At 39.4% G+C, this 17,852-nt stretch overlaps 1 protein-coding gene across 1 annotated transcript; it reads left to right on the top strand.

Annotated features, from left to right (window-relative positions):
• Nucleotides 1-454: 454 nt before the first annotated feature.
• Nucleotides 455-17,020, top strand: TNFRSF11B (TNF receptor superfamily member 11b). Its single transcript, XM_027684502.1, has 5 exons — nucleotides 455-660; nucleotides 9,902-10,271; nucleotides 13,791-13,985; nucleotides 14,319-14,543; nucleotides 15,700-17,020. Exons 1-5 carry the CDS (start codon nucleotides 631-633, stop codon nucleotides 16,086-16,088), a joined length of 1,209 nt encoding a protein of 402 aa, XP_027540303.1. The 5' UTR covers nucleotides 455-630; the 3' UTR covers nucleotides 16,089-17,020.
• Nucleotides 17,021-17,852: the final 832 nt, after the last annotated feature.

Below are 17,852 nucleotides of genomic sequence, written 5' to 3'. Positions count from 1 at the left end.
CACAGGCCTCTCCCATGGGCAAAGCCCCTCGGAGCGGGCGCCGGCCTGTGGTGCCTCGGCGAGCGGCGGGGGCCATTCCTCGCATTCCTGCCTCACCAGGGAAGGGAAACGAGCAGGGATCCTCCTTCTTCTCAGCTTCCCCCGCCCTGGCCAGCCCTGCCGCTGGGAGCCCCAGGGGAGCCGAGCCGAGGGACCGCCGTGCCCCAGGGTGCGGGTCCCCCCTCCGGCCCCGCTGCTGAGGGGAGAGCCGGGCACAGCCAGACAGCCAGACAGAGCCCAATTAAACCCTCCCCTGGCCAGCCCCTGACACTCCCTCCTGCATTTTCCAGTCTGTGGTTACGGCGCTCAAAGGGTTCCATTAAGTCACCAAGTTTTACAGGTTCCTTAAAAAAAAAAAAAAAAGAAAAAAGAAAAAAAGAAAAAAAAGAGGGGGGTGGTGAGGGGGAGTGCGCGAGAGAAAAGTTTGGTCATGGCAGGGAATGTGTGATCAAAGCTGAGCCCAAGCTTCCTGTTACACCGGGACTATATATATATCGTGTCTTTAATGTTGTGAATGTAAGCAGCTGCTGGAGCCTGGCGCTGACTCTCTGCCTCATTCCCAGAGCACTGAGGTTTCTTCCACCGACCACAATGAACAAGTTCCTGTGCTGCACGCTTGTGGTAAGTCTCTTCGGAGGGGCAGATAGGCTCTAGGATGCATTACAGCTTCAGACATCAGGCTGTACAGACACACGGCTTTTCTTCTGGGGTTTTTGTTTTAGCTTTGGTTTTTTGCAGGTTTTGTTTGTTTGTTTGTTTGTTTGGGGGTTATTTTGCTTTCTCTCAGTTTTCTTGGTAAACCCTTTCTGCTTCATCACTCTGAACTTTCCTGATGAGTTTGGAGTGTGATGGACACGTCCAGCTCCAGGGAGACAGCAGGGATTTTCATCCTATTCTCAAGGTAGTGGCATGAATTGCTTTTCTTCTGCCTTTTTTCCTGTCTTCCTCCTTCTTTTTTTAAGGCTTCATCACATTGGACTGATGCAAAACACTGTATCTAGGAATTAAGTTGGAAACTGTAGGCTGGGATGTTTGTTTCTGATATACATAAGCTCCATCCCTGCCTGCCTCTAATCTCTGCTGCAGTGGCACTGTTGGTATCTCAGATACTGGGCTGGCTTTCTTACCGGGGAAAACCACTGTGAATTCCAGAAAGAAAAAAAAAAAGCATAAGTGCTTGTTTTGGCTTAGAAAATTCAACTTCATGTGCAAGAAAGTGATGAATTAGTAGCTGTGTCAGTAGCTATTACAGAAAAAGTTGCGTTATTAAATCTAGTATAACCTCCTGTTTTAATAAGTTTTTGTTTACTTGGAGATTTAGTGAGATGCTCCCAGATGCAAATTTAGAGATCTTAGCAGTGTAGTAAATCTTTCAAAATGTTATTTAATCCATTTAGTCATATGGAATTTTATATGAATTCAGATCAATTAAAACCCGCATAGAGGGACATCCTGTGTAACATCTACTTGGAGGCTATTCATCTTTTGCATAAGAAAACATTCAAAGAAAAATATTTAAAAATAATATTCAGAGCAGGCTGTTACTCCTGTCAGCACAGTAACTTGCTCCTGGGTTGTTTTGGTGAGTACAACAGCATTAATGTTGTGGCAGGGCATTAGAACTGAAATCCATTTGTTCTGAAAGCTTTTTATAAATGCAACGAGATTTCCAGGATCTGATGAGTAATGCTTGTTTATTACTCTCTGTACAAATTTCTGAAAGGGCTTTTTGAGAAACAAACCCAAAGTAATTAATCGTGCAAAGGAAGCAAAATTTGTCAGGCTTGTGGTCAGCAGACTGAAACGCAGGACAAGTTTTTCATCTCATGTGTGATGTTGTGCCTGCTTTGTCAATATGAAAGCATGGGAATTTAATCTGAGAATTTCAGCAATAGCTCATTATCAGCTTGGCTTCTTATCTATGGATGTAATAAAATAATCACATCAGGATTTTTATTAAATGCATGTGCTTGTTCATGTTCTCCCATAAAGTAATAGCATTTGGTGAAGTTCAGCATAATCCTCTGGTAGATGAGTCTTGGAGATGAAATACACCAGTGGCAGGAGTACGTATCATAGACCTTCATCATTCAACTGTATTTTATTATTATTATTTTAAAATCATTTATTTAAAGTTATTGTGAAATTTAAGTAAAATCAGTGAAGTTTAAGTACTGTCAGATATACTAGAGCTCAGAAAAGACATTTTAGTACCTCTTTTATAAGAATCCTTGTAGGAGGTACAACAGCATTTCGAAGTTGCATATGTTTGGCTTACGCACCTTAAATCTAGTTTGGAGACACCATAGCTAAAAGGAGTTTTTTGCCATGATGTACTTTCAGCCTTGGCCTCTTTGCTAAGGTTTCAGAAGGGGGACCTGCTGTGGTGTTGTGTTCATGTTCCTGTTGTTTGCTGGAACACTGAAGCTGCTTACAAACAGACAAGCATTATGAAATCGGACTGAATGGAAAGAAATTCTCCAGAGCTGAATCTCGTTACTTGTCACGTAACTCTCTTGACCCTTAAACTTGACCTTTCTCTATTTTGGTTCTCTGGGTGCATGTGACATGCTTTTTCTGGCCTGCCTGTTGGGTTTGCTGTGTGTAGGCAGCAGTGGCTTTGCAGCCCGCGAGGGTAGGAGTTATCTTTCTGTCTGACTTTCTTTCTGTCTGTCTGCATGTGTGTTGGTTAAAAATAAAACACTAAGGTTACCAGAAGAATTTTTAAAAGATATTGTCACAATTTAAGCAACATGCACTGTTCAAATCTCATGGAAAAATTAATTTTGTTCCTTCAGTAGAAACACCTGTTTGCACATAGTACTGGACATACTGTTTCTCTAGCTAGCTGGTCAGTTGTTAGGAATTTTGTCAGTGTAAAGGCAGACTGTAGTCACAGTAGGAATGTCCCAGGTTGGGTTAACTCTACATCTTGCTGTCACTGTGATGACTAATGTTCCAAAATACAGGTTATGGATAAGACACATCTTTAGGAGGGTATCTTGCTGGATTTTCCTGCTTTCTCCCTCTACAAGCTTCACGGTAAATGTAACTCATACGAATGAAGACTTTCAATTTAACACTTCTTTGATAAGATGTAAAACTGCTCTTCAGCTGAATGACATTTTTCTACCACTGAAAATGAAACAATAGTTTCGACCCCTAAATTTCTTTGTGAATGACAGCTAATGGTCCTCAAAAAGTCTCTACAAAACTTGACTTTTTGACATACTGCTTTATTGACACAGAAAGGAAGACAGTGGTTCAAAGCCCTAGTTTTGAATACAGGTCACTGAGGAGAGTCACCAGTTATTATTACTTATGTAAAAGAACAGCCTCCACTTTATAGAGCATCTTCCAAACAAAAGTAGGTCCTGTTATGTCCAAAGGATTGCATTAAAGCAGTCGGCAGAATGGTGGAACAGCCTTATAAGCTGACTCAAACCAGTGAAAATGATTTCATGTTAGCTTCTCCTGTGTACCTGGCACTCTCCTGTGGTCTGCCAAAAGGTGCTTTGTCTGGGCAGTGGTTTCAGTGAGCCTACAGCAACCCGCAGGTCAGCAGTGCTGCAGAGCACAGAGAGGTCAAATTTGGTGACTCATGGGCCTCCAGAACAGCTAGGTGAGGAGGATGAGAGCTGTCTCTCCCAGACGGATGGGAGTCATTTCTCCCAGGATATCAAGTATTTTACAATGGTTATTTGCAATAGGTGGACATGGATCTAATCCAGCATGGCATTGTCATGTACTGGATTCGGAAATACAAACTATCCATGAGGAGGACCTTGATAAAATCATGAAGTGCCATATTTTGCCAGAGGGATTTCTCTGGGCCTGTGCATGATTTCAGTGAGGCATTCTGCCCAAGGACTGAGGGTATGGGAAGGCCTCCTGCCTTAGCTTGGTCCAAATACTTTGTGTAGAAGGCAAAGTAGGAGAGTTGTGAGGTTTTACTTTAAACCCAATGCAAACACTAGAAGCAATCTGACAGATGTCTTGAGTGATGATTTATCACACAAGAAAATATGCTTCAGAATAGTTGTGGAATGCAAAACAGAAACAGATTTATCTTCCTCAGCAAATTAAACATTCGCCTTTGGTCTACAACCCAAAACCACGAAGCCAAGCTATATAATAATATTTTCATATGCTGAAAAGCCACTTTTCTTTCTATCACAAAGCAGTGATTTAAAGTGATGATGCTTGAAGGATTTTTACTTCATGTGCTTTGTCTTCGAGTTCATTTTAATTCAACTAGAGAAAGCAAGCAGCTCTTTGCCTCACATTTAAAGATGAAAGAAAAGGGTGTGTACTTTTTTCATGCCCAAGATCTGAAGTGAAATTTTACAATCACATTATTTCTCTCTCAAAAGAATCTTCCAAGGACTCAAATAAATGGACTGCACAGGCCTTTTATGTTAGCATTTGTATGCTGACATAAAGATGGTATGGAGAAATATAGCTTCAGGCCTAATGTGTTGAGTGACACAGTGAAAGAATTGCTCTTTAACCCTGGGTAACTCATTTTGAATAAGTTCTTAGTATTTATTTGCATGACACTGATTTGCACTAGACTTGTATTTCACTATTTACAGTTCATCCCAATTCCTTATGTAGAGACACCACCCTGAGAGGTGCCCAGGATTTTCTCCAGGGAGATGGATGAAGATTGAGTTTTTCAGTCCTTTCAGAACAGACCCCACTGACACTAGAACTGTTTCATCCAATACGTTGTTAGATGTAGTTAATGATACTAGGTGTTGTTTCGGTTTGGTTTTGCTGTAACTATTTTGTTACTGATAGCATTTCATACTCATAGAACAAAAACCCAACCTTTGGGACTTTTTTTAACTTGAGTTTGCATTTCACTACTGCTAGGAAAACTGTTTGCAACTGAGTGCACTCTGAATCAAACAGTGAATTTGTTGGATCAACAAGATATTAAGCATTATTGTCTTCCATCAGTGCTGGGATATAAGAGACTTGCTTAGGGTTTAAAAATTAAAGAAACTGCCTAGATCTTTCAAGTCCATTTGCCAGCTCTTCCAGGAAACCAAATGCCACATTTACTTTCAGAAATGCATTGAGAGCTATATTTAAACTACTTGAGTTTCTTGCACCTGCTTCTTGGTGAAAGGCTGTTCCCAATCTTCCTATGACAAGACAATCTGCTTTTCATTTGCCAGCATTGTCCTTTAATTGAGAAAGTGCTCTCTGTGTGTGTTCACTATCTGTACCAAATCTATAGGTACAGTTGTGACTTGCCAAGCTATTAAACAAGTCAAGATCCTCTTCTAAATGAAGCTCTTAATTTCCTCCTAAACTTTCTCTGTACTTTCTCCCAGCTGAATTAACCTTTCCTAAACAAGGGTGAACAGAATTTTACACAATTTTCTGAATGACAAATGCATGAATTTGTCCAAGTGTAGTACTGATGTACTCCAGCTTTGGTTTCTTGAGGGCTAAAGGGTGAACATGTTCATTGCCCCTACTTCTGATTCCAGTAAACTGAGGAACTTCTGGTTTCTTCCTTCTTTCAAACTGGAACATGCCAACTTTTCCAGTAAGAGTAAAACAGACCAGTGCTAGCATGATTATAGAAGAAATCTTTCTTTCTGTGAAGTTTTGGGCATTTTCATGTGCTCGAATAGTGCTGTTTCTTACTGCAGAGATTCAGATGCTTAATACGTAGACCACCTTTAAATATGGGCATTCAGATCAATCAGAGGTTTTGTGTAGCTAAGAATCTGCTACCAAGTTGGTCAAAGCTTAGTTTAGGACAGGTAATGTCAGGAACAACATAAAATGCATTTTATTACCATTTTAATTGGTTTTAGGAACATGCTTTTGAAGGGCCTCTCCTGATCAACCTTATTTACTATATTTTAGTTTGCATATCATAGTGATGTAGTGCATAAGGTAGATTTACAAAAGTAAACTGGACTGATGAAAGTAAATCCAGAGATGGACTCCAGAGGTGCACCAGATGCACCAGAGCCACTAATGCATGCTCGTCCATGAGAGCAGACTGAAGTTAGTCCAAAATATCCCCTCTGAATCCTGCATAATGAGGATGTCAGGTGCTCGGCACCATCTGTTTTGCTCTGGAAATCTGCTGTAACAGGTGATCCAACTTCCTAATATAAGCACAAACTCAGTGTGTGCTAGGACAGGAGAAAGGACAATTTAGTGACATTCTCCTCTAGCTTACTCTGTGAACTGCAAGACAAGAAGAGTCTTTTCATTCTGTTTGTGCCAAATTGCTGCAACAAAACTAGTAAAAATTATTTTTAATTACTTTCAACCATTTGTCCTGAATTTTTGCAAAACATCTGAAAAATAGATTCCCTTTACTTTGGCACTTGATGTAGGTTCAAAGATAACTTCTGATTTGCAGGCTGCATATCAATATTCAGAATACTCAGGCATGCTAGGTGTTTTCAGCCTGCATAAAAGACAATTTTGCAGATCTTTTCTCTTAAACATTATTAAGCAACCTACAGTAGTCTTATGAAGGGTGGTATTGGGGGTTGGGGTCTAGAAATGTGCTTAACGACATACTAATGGCTGTACTGGCTAAAAAAAAAAAACAAAACAAACAAACCAGAAAAAAGAGCCCTAAACCAACCCATATGCTGTCTATGGGTTGATATCTGATGCTTAGAGGAGATGGAAGAAAAAAATGGAAAAATATCACCATTTTTCCAAAACAGTCCTTCAGACTCAAGCAATTTGGGGGCTGGGATTTCTTGATCAAAAGGTGATGTTTATGCTTAATAGCCCTTTATTATTTTCATCCATTACTATGTCAAGTAACATCTTGAACTCAACTGTTTACAATGTCCTATGGCAGTGAGTTGCACAGCTCACTGTGCTAAAAGTCAAACTACTGTGTCAAACAGTAGCAGTAATGGTAATCTAGCTCTATGTTGAAAATTATGTATAAAACGCTCAGGTAAAATATTGAGATATTGATTGCATAAATATCCTCAGTTTGACTGAAGAATCTTCTTGTCGTAATTGTTTGTAAATAAAGTAGTTGGATCTGCATATGTATGGCTCAGCCACTGGTCAGTGGATTACTGCAGCTACGTAATGTGTGTTTCTGGGATAAAAGGGAAGACAGGTGTGATGTCATTTTCTTTTAAAAGCACAAAGAAAAAAATCAAATGGAAAGACTGATTGTTCTTTTAGTGATGCTGATTTATTAATGCTATTATTATGGGGTTTGGTTGTACTTATTTGGATTAATAATATTCTGGTTGCCATTATTAGTCCATAGTTATTGGTTCCTCCAAAGGCAAAACTTTGCAGGCCTCAAACAAGTATTATTCAAGTCTCATTTTGCTCAATTTTTTACATCAGCTCCCCTCAAATTATGTTGAATTGTTTTCAATTTTTACTGGCTTGTTTCACATAGCTGTAGGTTCTTCAGGAAGCAAGTGGCTCCATTTTTCCCTATAAACTCCCATGCTCTCATATCCTGATTATTGAATTTTAATTAATTTTAATGCTGAGTTATCCCCTGCGGCAAACTCTCACTTGCCTCATACATGATTTCCAACGTAAATAGTTGAGTAAGGGAAATAGAGAAAATCTTATTGTTCTTGTTGCTACATGTTGCAGAGTAGAGTTGAATAGCCATGAAATGATTCACCTACCTGTTTGTTACCTGAAAATATGTCACCAAGGGCAGAGGGACAACCCAGAAGAGAAGATTCTACTGCAGTGACAGTTTTGGATTTGTTGTGAGCTGTGCTTTGCAGAGCAGGAAAAATGGTGTTTCTGCACGAGGATGTGCTACCCGTATGTCTGGTTGCTGCCCCTAATAATTTTCACAGTGTCAGATTTTCATCTGCGTTGGGTATTGTCTTGAGTTTCCACAGACACTTGCATAAAATGAGGGTTTGTAGCATCTGTGTTGTCTGTTGGAGTCTGTTATATTCTGTAAAGGGAATGCATGTGTCCATGCAAGTCTTGGACTCTGGTATGCTGTATTAGCTATTACTGAATTAGAAATATAGAAGAAAACCTTACTGTTCACATCAAAAATTAATGAGATTACCAGGACTTCCTTATTACTAGCGTCATAGATGTGGATTTACCAAGGGTGGGGGCATTTTTCATCAATGCAAAGCCATTCACTATCAAAAAATGTGCTGCACCCTCTTTGTTAAATAGATCACATGAAACAGATCCAGTCATTTAAGGAAAATGGAACTGTTCATCAAACTTCAAAGACTAATAAGGAATTTTTCACAATGAAAGGTATTGTACGTTGAGACCACAAGAAAAAGTGGGCTCTCCACCTGTAGAAAACACAGATTGTATAAATTACCAGGCTTAGTCAAGGGTAGCTACAAGAGGCTGCAGGGAATATCCATACTATCCACATTTCATTCCTCAGCCTGTCTAAGTATAGCTGTATAAAAAAGCTGTGTAAAAAGTGGATTCGTAGACAGGTAATAGGAGAATACATTTAAGAGCACTTTCTTAAGCAGTAAGAGTTCCTAATTTAGGCACCTAATATCACTTGGTGATCACTGTGACTTTTGCTAATGCAGATGAATGTTTAAATTGTCCTTTACAACCTTAATAAGACTATAAATTTGGAAGTGCCATGATGTGGCAAAAGTGGGGTCCTTAGATGAAAAACCTCTGGGAAATATAGAGCCTGGGGAAAAAAAAAAAAAGAGTTAATTCCACTTATACTTTGGGGACATCTGCATTGGAAAAGAGAAAATACATTTCTGAAATTGAATTGTCATCTTTGTATTAGCTGACCAGGATTAAAATAGCAACAAAGACAAGCTGGTTGCTTGTATGACTTGACTGGATATGTAGAAAACTATCTTAATTCAGAACCAGTTTACTTCATCTTTATAAAATGTACAAGTTTTAGAAGAGAAATGGCACATGCAGCCACTCACGAAGCACAGGACAGAGCTGGGTTCTCAGTGAGGCCAATGAGCTGTTCCCAAGAGTTTTTTTAATGGTAAGCTTGTTGAATCACATAACCAAATTTTCAGTTATAAGGGAAAATGAAGTGATATGGAGGTTGTCTCTGCAGCAGGGCAGTGTTGTCTCAGATCTCTAGGTCCAAAATCACACCAGCAAAGCAGACTGTTGTAGGAAGCAGCAGGACTTGTAGCTGTCATAACATGTGCCAGTACTGAACCAACTCCTTACAACAGCTGTAAGCCTGTGGTTTTACACAGAAATGAAAGCATTAGCCTGGCTTCTTCCAGTTCATGCAATTAAGTCTTTAATGTACCCTTCATAAACTGCGGCATTCTTTACCTCTGTCTGAAGCTGCATCTTCACCCTTGACATAGCTGCCACATTTTATCCCCAGAACTGCTGTATTTCAGTCCACGATTAAATAGAGGACATTAAAAAGTAACCTCTATTGTTCTAGGCATTTGTTGGTGCAATACACTAGTCAGATTTATATGCTCCTACACAATTCCTTTTGCATCTGAAGTACTAGATACTTAAGGACAGGCATCATCCCCACCTTGGCTGTGCAATGGCCAGATTCTCTGGTACCAGGTACGAAAAGGTCGTTCCCCAGTGCTATGAAATAAGTGTAAATGAGAGAAGCATAGTATCTACATCTCTGGAAGAAAAAGGAAGTACTAAGATTGGGAAGATTTGCTAGTCAAGATCCTAAAATTTTCCCATTTTAAGATAGACATGGGAGAGTCCGGAAGCTGGCTAATATCTTACAAATTCTAACGCAAATGTTTGTTTAAAGATAACACCATTACTAGACTCATAAACTCATTAAAGTGTAGGTTCCTTTGTGATCACAGTGCTCCCCAAAACTAAAGGAAGTGATTTTTTATTTTCCTGTTGCTAGCTCTTGGACATTTCTGTTAAGTGGACCGTCCAGGTTGACTCTCCCCCCAAGTATCGTCATTACGACCCAGGGACATCTCGTCAGCTGCTGTGTGACCAGTGTCCTCCCGGGAGCTATGTGAAGCAGCACTGCACAGCCACCAGCCCGACGCGGTGTGCGCCGTGCCCGGACCAGTACTACACCGAGGAGTGGAACAGCCACGACGAGTGCCAGTACTGCAGCACCGTCTGCAAGGAGCTGCAGTATGTCAAGCAGGAGTGCACCAGCACACAGAACCGCGTCTGTGAGTGCGTCCCGGGCAGATACCTGGAGCTCGAGTTTTGTTTGAAGCACACGGAGTGTCCTCCCGGGTTCGGTGTTGCACAGCCTGGTACGTACTGCTTGTCAACAAGCACAGACTGAATTAGAGCTCTGCCGCACGTTGGCGACTCGTGGCAGTTACAAGATTAGGAAAGAGGCTCGTCCAGATGAAATTACAGGACAGTAAATTGTAAAGCCAATTGAACCTGTTCTAGTCTGCATCATTTGGACTGTAGCCAAAGGAACGTTTCTCAGTGGAATACCCTGCTCCTACTGTAATATATAACTTAATGGCAGTAGCAAATGTAGCAAATTGCACTCTAATGAGAAACATGATGGATTGCCTCTTTTAAAGGAACATTATCTGGAATGTAGTATTTGTGTGTGTGATAAATAATAATGTTTTTCATTTTGAAATCTGCTGTTTCAAGCAACCATATATCTTGACAAACACCAGGAGCACTACATGTTTGACACCAAGTGTATAATTATAACAATATTAATATAGCTCTAGCATCACTGCAATATGTGTTAATAATTAATTATCAACATCCTAAGTGGAACTCCTAGGGAAACTGTTGCTATTATCAAACAAACAACCATTTCTTTGTCAAGCAGGCTGGCTGTATGTCTGATATGGATAACAGAGCAAAGGGGTACTTTTCAGTGGAGGGTATTCTTCATTTAAGACCACATAAATTGTTAAACCAATAATATGTTCTTCCCTCAAAACAAAATACATCATTTATTGTTTGGCAAATGCCATGGCCTGGTTTAGCTCTAGTATTTAACACAGCCCGAAAGAATTGTAAACTGTCATTGTACCAGAGCTTGATAACTACCCAGAGAAGAGCACTGAGGAAGGAAGGGTAATGCAGAAAATCAAAGCATCTCAGACACAAACCTGCAGGCAACCAGTCTCCAGACTACAGAATGATTTCCCTGGGAATTACATACGAGGAGTGAGAAACACTAGGGCTGGCCTGTACATTTTAGAGCTGTGCTGAATGACAGGCTGGGAGTCCTCTTTTGGGTTATGAACATCTCATTGGATAGCAACTTTGATGTAAGGAAAATGTCACTGCTGTAGATTCTGACTAGTCCCTGAGTAATTGGTTGATGAAGCATTACCTTGATGCCCTTGCCACTGTTAAGCATTTCCACAGGCAGATACTGCATTTCCATACTCTAAAACTTCATTAACCTAAACTATTATACCCAGGGGCTTGGGTTAATGAGGTTCCACTGTACCTCGGCAGCGAGTCAAGAGAGGCCAGAAACAAAGTTCTCAGTTTGGGAGATGAACAAAATACAGATCATCTGAGCAACCAACCTGCTGCATCCCTGTGAGCATGGTGAGACTGTGGCAGACAAATTCGAATCCCTCAGTTCAAAATGAAACAAACTTTGAAAGAAGATGAAATGTTGAATCGTCTAATTTATTGGAAAGTTGGTTTCCAAAAGACCATCAGAATGAACTAGCTAAACCCAGACAGACCTCAAAAAAGGAATGAAAACATTGTAAAAATAATTCCATCCCCTTGTGTCAATAGTCAGTTTTTGAGGTGAGGCAAAAACTAAGAATTTAATAAGCATGTACCATACTGTGTTACTGCTTTCTGCCATATGATAGCCTTGAACTTTGAAACGATGCAAATTCAGGTGAAATAAAACCTAACTCTAGGAAAATATGCTTCCACTCCCACACAGGGAGATCGTGGTCCAGTGCCTCTTTTAAAGCTTAAAGCACTAGAAATCTCTTTTCCCACTGCCAGTTGCTCATGATTACACTGGGAGATCACTTTACTTTGGTTGTCCCCTTTTGTGAGTGCAGATTAAGGTTTTGTTCCCTTCTGCGACTGGACGTGGTAGGGTTTTATAGCAGCAAGGTACTGGAGCAGCGGCGCTGCTTCGAGGCAGCACTGTCTCCCCAGCGGCGGCTGACGTTTCCCTGGGAAGAATGGGGGATTCCAGGCGAATTGGAGGGAGCGGCGGAAGGGCGGACAGACAGCGGCACTTTGTGCCTTTAACAAGAGCGGCCAGATAAACAGTAAAGAAGAAGCTGGCAAAGCTGGAGGGTGACTTTATACTCAACCCTGAGAACCCGATTTATTCCTCTCTTGTGCCGCAAAGGTTGTGCCGGAAGCTCTGAGCAGAGCGACACCCCGTTTGCAGGAACACTGCTTTCTTCCCCTTCCTTGCTAGCAGAACACAACAGCCGCCTGTCTGTAGTAGGGAAAGTTGCTAAAATTCAGCTATCTCAGGACAGCTAATTGCTGCCTGCGCAGGTGCAGGTGTTGGCTGGAGTTTTGTCCAGCCCAGAGCCGCAGGCAGCGCACATTATGCAAGGAAGCGCAAGGGCAGACGCTGTGGCTGCAGTCTGGGTACCGGCTGCAGAAAAGAGAGGATTTGGGAGGCGGGTTGGTGACATATAGGGTCTCTGGCAACTGTAAACTCCTTTGTTTTCACTTGTCTGATGAAGTGCTAGGTCAGGTGTATGCAAGCACTATTCTTTATTTCACAGCTTGTGGAAAACTTGAGATTCGTACTCTTTTTCTCCAAGAATTTCCCAAAATAAATAAAGGTTACCTAAAAGCTATCATCAAAATAAACATCCCATGTAAATACTTAAAAACTACACTAGATGGAGGTATTTTCTTATTCAAATATAGTTTACAATTATTTCAACAAAATTTTAAGTATGTGCTCAGGTTCATGTTCAATAATGCAATATTAGATACTAGACTTCAGGCACTTGTTAAATGTTGGCTGAATAAGGATGAATTAAGAGTGAATATATAACAATTATTGGTGCTGTTACTTTCCTGCCACTAGTGGCTAGACTGCATTGTTTCAGATTTCATGCATTAATTTTCTTCCTCTTTGTTGATGTGCTAGAACCATACATTGTCATTCTGCTGTTGTATCATATATTTATATCTGAAGTAAAACTATGCCTTGTAAATCACCAAGCAAAACATGTATGTCTGTTAAATAGTTTTGTTATGCTGGACACTATACCTTCTTTGTTTTTAGTAATATTTTATTCAAGCCCAGAGAAAAGGTAAAAAGTGTTGTCTTTAGTTGACATTTAGTTTGGCTGTGGTTTTAGCTAGAACTGAAGTAACCCATTCAAGTAAAATTCTAGGCAGTTATTGCAGAGTAAAATTCAGAACAGATTTTTATGCAACTTAATTACTTTACAGAGTATTTGTGCAGTTGAAGGATGAAGATCAGACATTGTGTAATGTCTGACTAGACTCAAGTAATTGAGGTTTTAAAGATATTGCTTTACTAAATTACTGATTTAATCAGTAATATCTGATTTTAAACTTGGTAACAACTGTATTTATGAGTATATTTACTGTATTAGACCAGCAGGAACATAATTCTCTTAAAGAATCTTCTGTTTTGCTTTTTTTTTGTTTAGTTTGTTTTTAAAGTGATTCCTTAATAGATCAGAAATAAGAAAACAGAAGCACGACAATTTAGAGAGGAATATTTTCCTTTATTTTTGTGTTCTCTTTGTGTTTTTTTTCTACAGTTGAGGTTATATATAATTGGATGCATTGTTTTCCTGTGTCTGCAGGTACCCCTGAGAGTGACACTGTATGTGAGAGATGTCCAGAAGGATTTTTCTCAAATGAAACATCATCCAAAGCAGTCTGTCTTAAGCACACAAACTGTAGTGCCCTGGGTTTCAAAATAACTTTGAAGGGAAATGAGGTTCGTGACAACATCTGTCAGGAAAATACAGATATGACACCTCAAAAATGTGGAATAGGTATGTATCCTATTAAGGAGGAGTGCTCTGAAATCATACCTTTAATTATTATTAAAATTAATTTATCAGCATTTATGATAAAAATATTTAGCTTGTTAGCCATTTGCCTGCTATGGTGATGGCCAGAGTAGACTTTTAATTATTGTAGCTTAGATCAAATAGAACTCAAGCACAGAGAGCAACCTCTTTATAGAGACCTCTTCTTAGCCTGTTTTTTTTTGCACTTTTTCTTATCATTCTTGTTGCTCACTTTTTTTTTTTTTCTTTTTTCCCCTGAGATGGGCAGGGTAACAGATTGGAACAATTGACATCTTCTTCTCTTTCTCGTTTCAGATGTAACCCTATGTGAGGAGGCTATGTTCAGGTTTGCTGTTCCTACCCATCTCACACCTAACTGGCTCAACATACTGGCAGACAGTTTGCCTGGGACAAAGGTTAGCACAGAAAATATCGAAAGGATTAAACAAAGACACAGCCCTCAAGAGCAGACCTTCCAGCTTTTGAAATTATGGAAGCAGCAGAACAAAGAACAAGATATGGTCAAGAAGATTATTCAAGGTATCTTACTGTGATAGCATGTGTGTTAAAAGCACCCTGTTAAATGGTATTTTAAAAATTGCCTGGGATCAAATACCTCCTGGTGATGTGTTATGCTCGGAGCAGGGCCTGCAGGGCTTGACTGAGATTCATTGATGCAGTGAGAGCAGTGAAGTTGAGGGGAAGCTGGAAGAGAATTCAGCTTCTCATGATCAGTTGAGGACTGAATTCTTCCCAACATTGTAGTTGTGTGTTGGGACTGTGTGTTGTGCCATGGCCAAGATCCCCTTTTGAGACTGCACAATATATGAAGAATCTTGTTCAAGTGAGCCAAGTGTTTCCCACTGTTATATCTGAGCAGCGGTTGTTGAGGTTAGAGGGAGCTGGATGTCTGCAACTGAGAGTGAAGCTACTTTTCTATGAAGTGGAGGTTGATATTTGGGACTAGGACATCTATTCACAGGATGGGGGCATATAGGAGTGAGAAATACACAGGCAGGCTTTCCCTTCTTTTTCCCTTTTGGTACCTGTTTGTCATACTGATTCTTTGCTTTGTTTGTGCTGAATCTACCAAGACAGATTTCAAGAGTGAAATAGTGCTGCAATGTTAACACCAAGATTTTTACAAGTCAGGCCAGCTCTTCTCATGTAAGGCACCATCAACAGCCACCACATTCAAATGACATTTGTCCACTCAGAATAGATTTGAAAAAGGCTGTAGAAATGTTTTTCACCCCTCTGCTATTTAGTATTTATGTTTATGTCACACTGTGAAGTGTCTAGAGTACTTCAAAGTCCAAAATTACTATTTTAGCAAAGCTTGCCTAGACATTTCTGAAGAGTCTAAGCAAAGTTTTCTTTCACTGGAACCAAATATTACGAGTTCTATCACATACACACAACATTTTACAGGACAGATGACACAACTCTATAGCAATAAATACTTGCTATGAAGTTTGTTTGTAATTCGGAGGTTTTGTATCTGCAAAGTTAATTAAATTCTTAAGTATTTTTCATAATTGGAGCCTAAAAAAGCAAACCTGAGAGAATTATTTGAAATAAAGAAAAAAAAATTTGGAAGGGAATATTCACCTTGGAATTTTGGAAGGTTTTTTGCAGGCCATGGTAAAGTTGTAATGGGCTGTACTTACCTCTCTTTTCTTTTTGCTTTCTCTAGATATTGATCATTGTGAAAACAGTGTCTTAAAGCACGTTGGCCACCCAAACCTCACCTTTGAACATCTCAACATGCTGATGGCAAGTTTACCAGGCAAGAAAGTGGGAAAAGAAGATGTTGAACGCACAACGAAATTGTGTCAACCCACAGAGCAAGTCCTGAAGCTTCTCAATCTGTGGAGAATAAAGAATGGCGACCAAGACACCATTAAAGGTTTAATGTATGGACTGAAGCACTTGAAAACATACCACTTTCCAAAACGAACCATCCAAAGTCTGAAGAAGGTGGTTAAGTTTCTTCACAGATTTACAATGTATAGATTATACCAGAAACTCTTCTTAGAAATGGTAGGGAACCAACTGAAATCTGTGAAAGTAAGATGTGTCTAACTCAAGATATTTTTCATTTCCACTGACTATTTTTCCCTAATTACTGCTAGCAGTAATTAAACTGGAACATTGTTTCACCACATTATATTTTACTATTTATAGAAATGCCTGACTGGAATAGTTCTAAGTCTTCTGCAGTGGTTCTGGAGGTTTTTTTCTTTAATAAAAATCACTTTTGTAAAAGCTTTTAACCCGTTGATAACACTAAGAGCCTGATTCTGCATTTTTGCACATTCAGTGTTGAAAAGTCCCACTATAGTCACTAGATGAGAAAGGAATGCTGAACCAGGCTCTATTCCAGTATTTGCTATTTATATTCTTCAAGGAATAAACATTTTTTGTTGTACATATTTATTAAATTAAATGGAAACTGTATGAGATTGAATTTTAGAAAGAGAAATGAAAAGCACACTGTATATTTTCTAGTTAAACAAAAATGATTCCATATATTTTTCTGATAAAAATTTTGTAGCATGCCCTAAGAGTTATTAATTTCCTTATATTTTGTATTTAAAAAAAGTATTATTGCTTAGTTTTATTTGTATAAGTTGTGGTATCTTTTGGTAAGGATGTTTTAATTTATCCAATGATTTTAACTCAAATACAGTGAAAATACAGTGCAAGTGACCTGAATATTTAAATATTCTGTGAGGAAGTGAATGTACCATATTTAAGAAGCTGGATTTTTATATAGAATTTCATAATCTTATTTTATAAAACAATTAAATTTTTCAGTTTACTTTTCGACTGGTGTTTTGCTTTTGACTCTGAAGTAGGAACTAATAACAAAGACAGACTATGTGGATTTTGCACCTTATCTTGGGCTTGGCTCTCTGCTACTCCCTGTCTGGTCTAGTAGTTAATATGTGAACTGAGTAAATATTGACCAGCACTGGATTCTCATGGTCACTGCAAAGGTGTAAATGAAGGCAAAAAGTATTAAAGGTTCCAGTTCAGAAGACCCAGGTGGTTTTGATACGACCGATTACAACTCCATAGACACATTTGGCCCAGCAACACTCTTGGCCCGATGTCATTCTTGGAGAGCTCACAACCTTTGCCCTAACCACAGCTTGTAATTTCATGGAGGAAAGATGATGCATGGCCCTGATGGGCTTGGAAAGCCTCACATATTGCCACTGTGTTTAAAGGAAGGGAGCACAGAGAGGTCACATAAGAAAAATAGTCATTTACCATTTCCCTCAGCTACAGAACGAGGCACCTACAAAGCCTCGGGCCCCATGAAAACGGAACAGAGATTGTCTGACTGCTGTTATCAAAAGCTAACGGTATTTTAGGGACCAGTAGTCATTCACAGTGCAAGCCAAAGGCCTCAGTGGCTGCAGAGAAAGACTGTACTTTTGGTTTTCTTCTTTAAACCAAGTGAACAGAGCTTGAATATTCAACATTTTTTTTCATTGTGTAAAGGAAGAAAAAGCCATCAGCATTTAGTCTTGTATGACAAATATTCTTGTATTACAGATGAGAGGATCTTAAGCAAAGAATGAGAAACAGATTCTTGCTTGATATGATAGGTGCTCATCAGAAGTGCTCTCCTTATAGAGTACAAATAGGACATATTCCTTTAAAATACTTGGGTTTCATTTTTCACTGAATTCTCACATCACTTTTTGTATCAAAAGGAATAAGCTCCCTTTTAAATTTCACGTGCTATTGGCATCTCATTTATCGGTGTAGCTGAGAAATGGCCCTGAACACACAAAAAATTCCCGGTTTTGTCTTGATTCATTTGAAATAATTTAT

Source organism: Neopelma chrysocephalum, unplaced genomic scaffold (assembly GCF_003984885.1).
Source record: "Neopelma chrysocephalum unplaced genomic scaffold, ASM398488v2 Primary Assembly neopelma1_66, whole genome shotgun sequence".
NCBI classification, from domain to species: Eukaryota; Metazoa; Chordata; class Aves; order Passeriformes; family Pipridae; genus Neopelma; species Neopelma chrysocephalum.
Note: the sequence above shows the minus strand (reverse complement) of the source record. Positions and strands in the feature narration are given on the sequence as shown.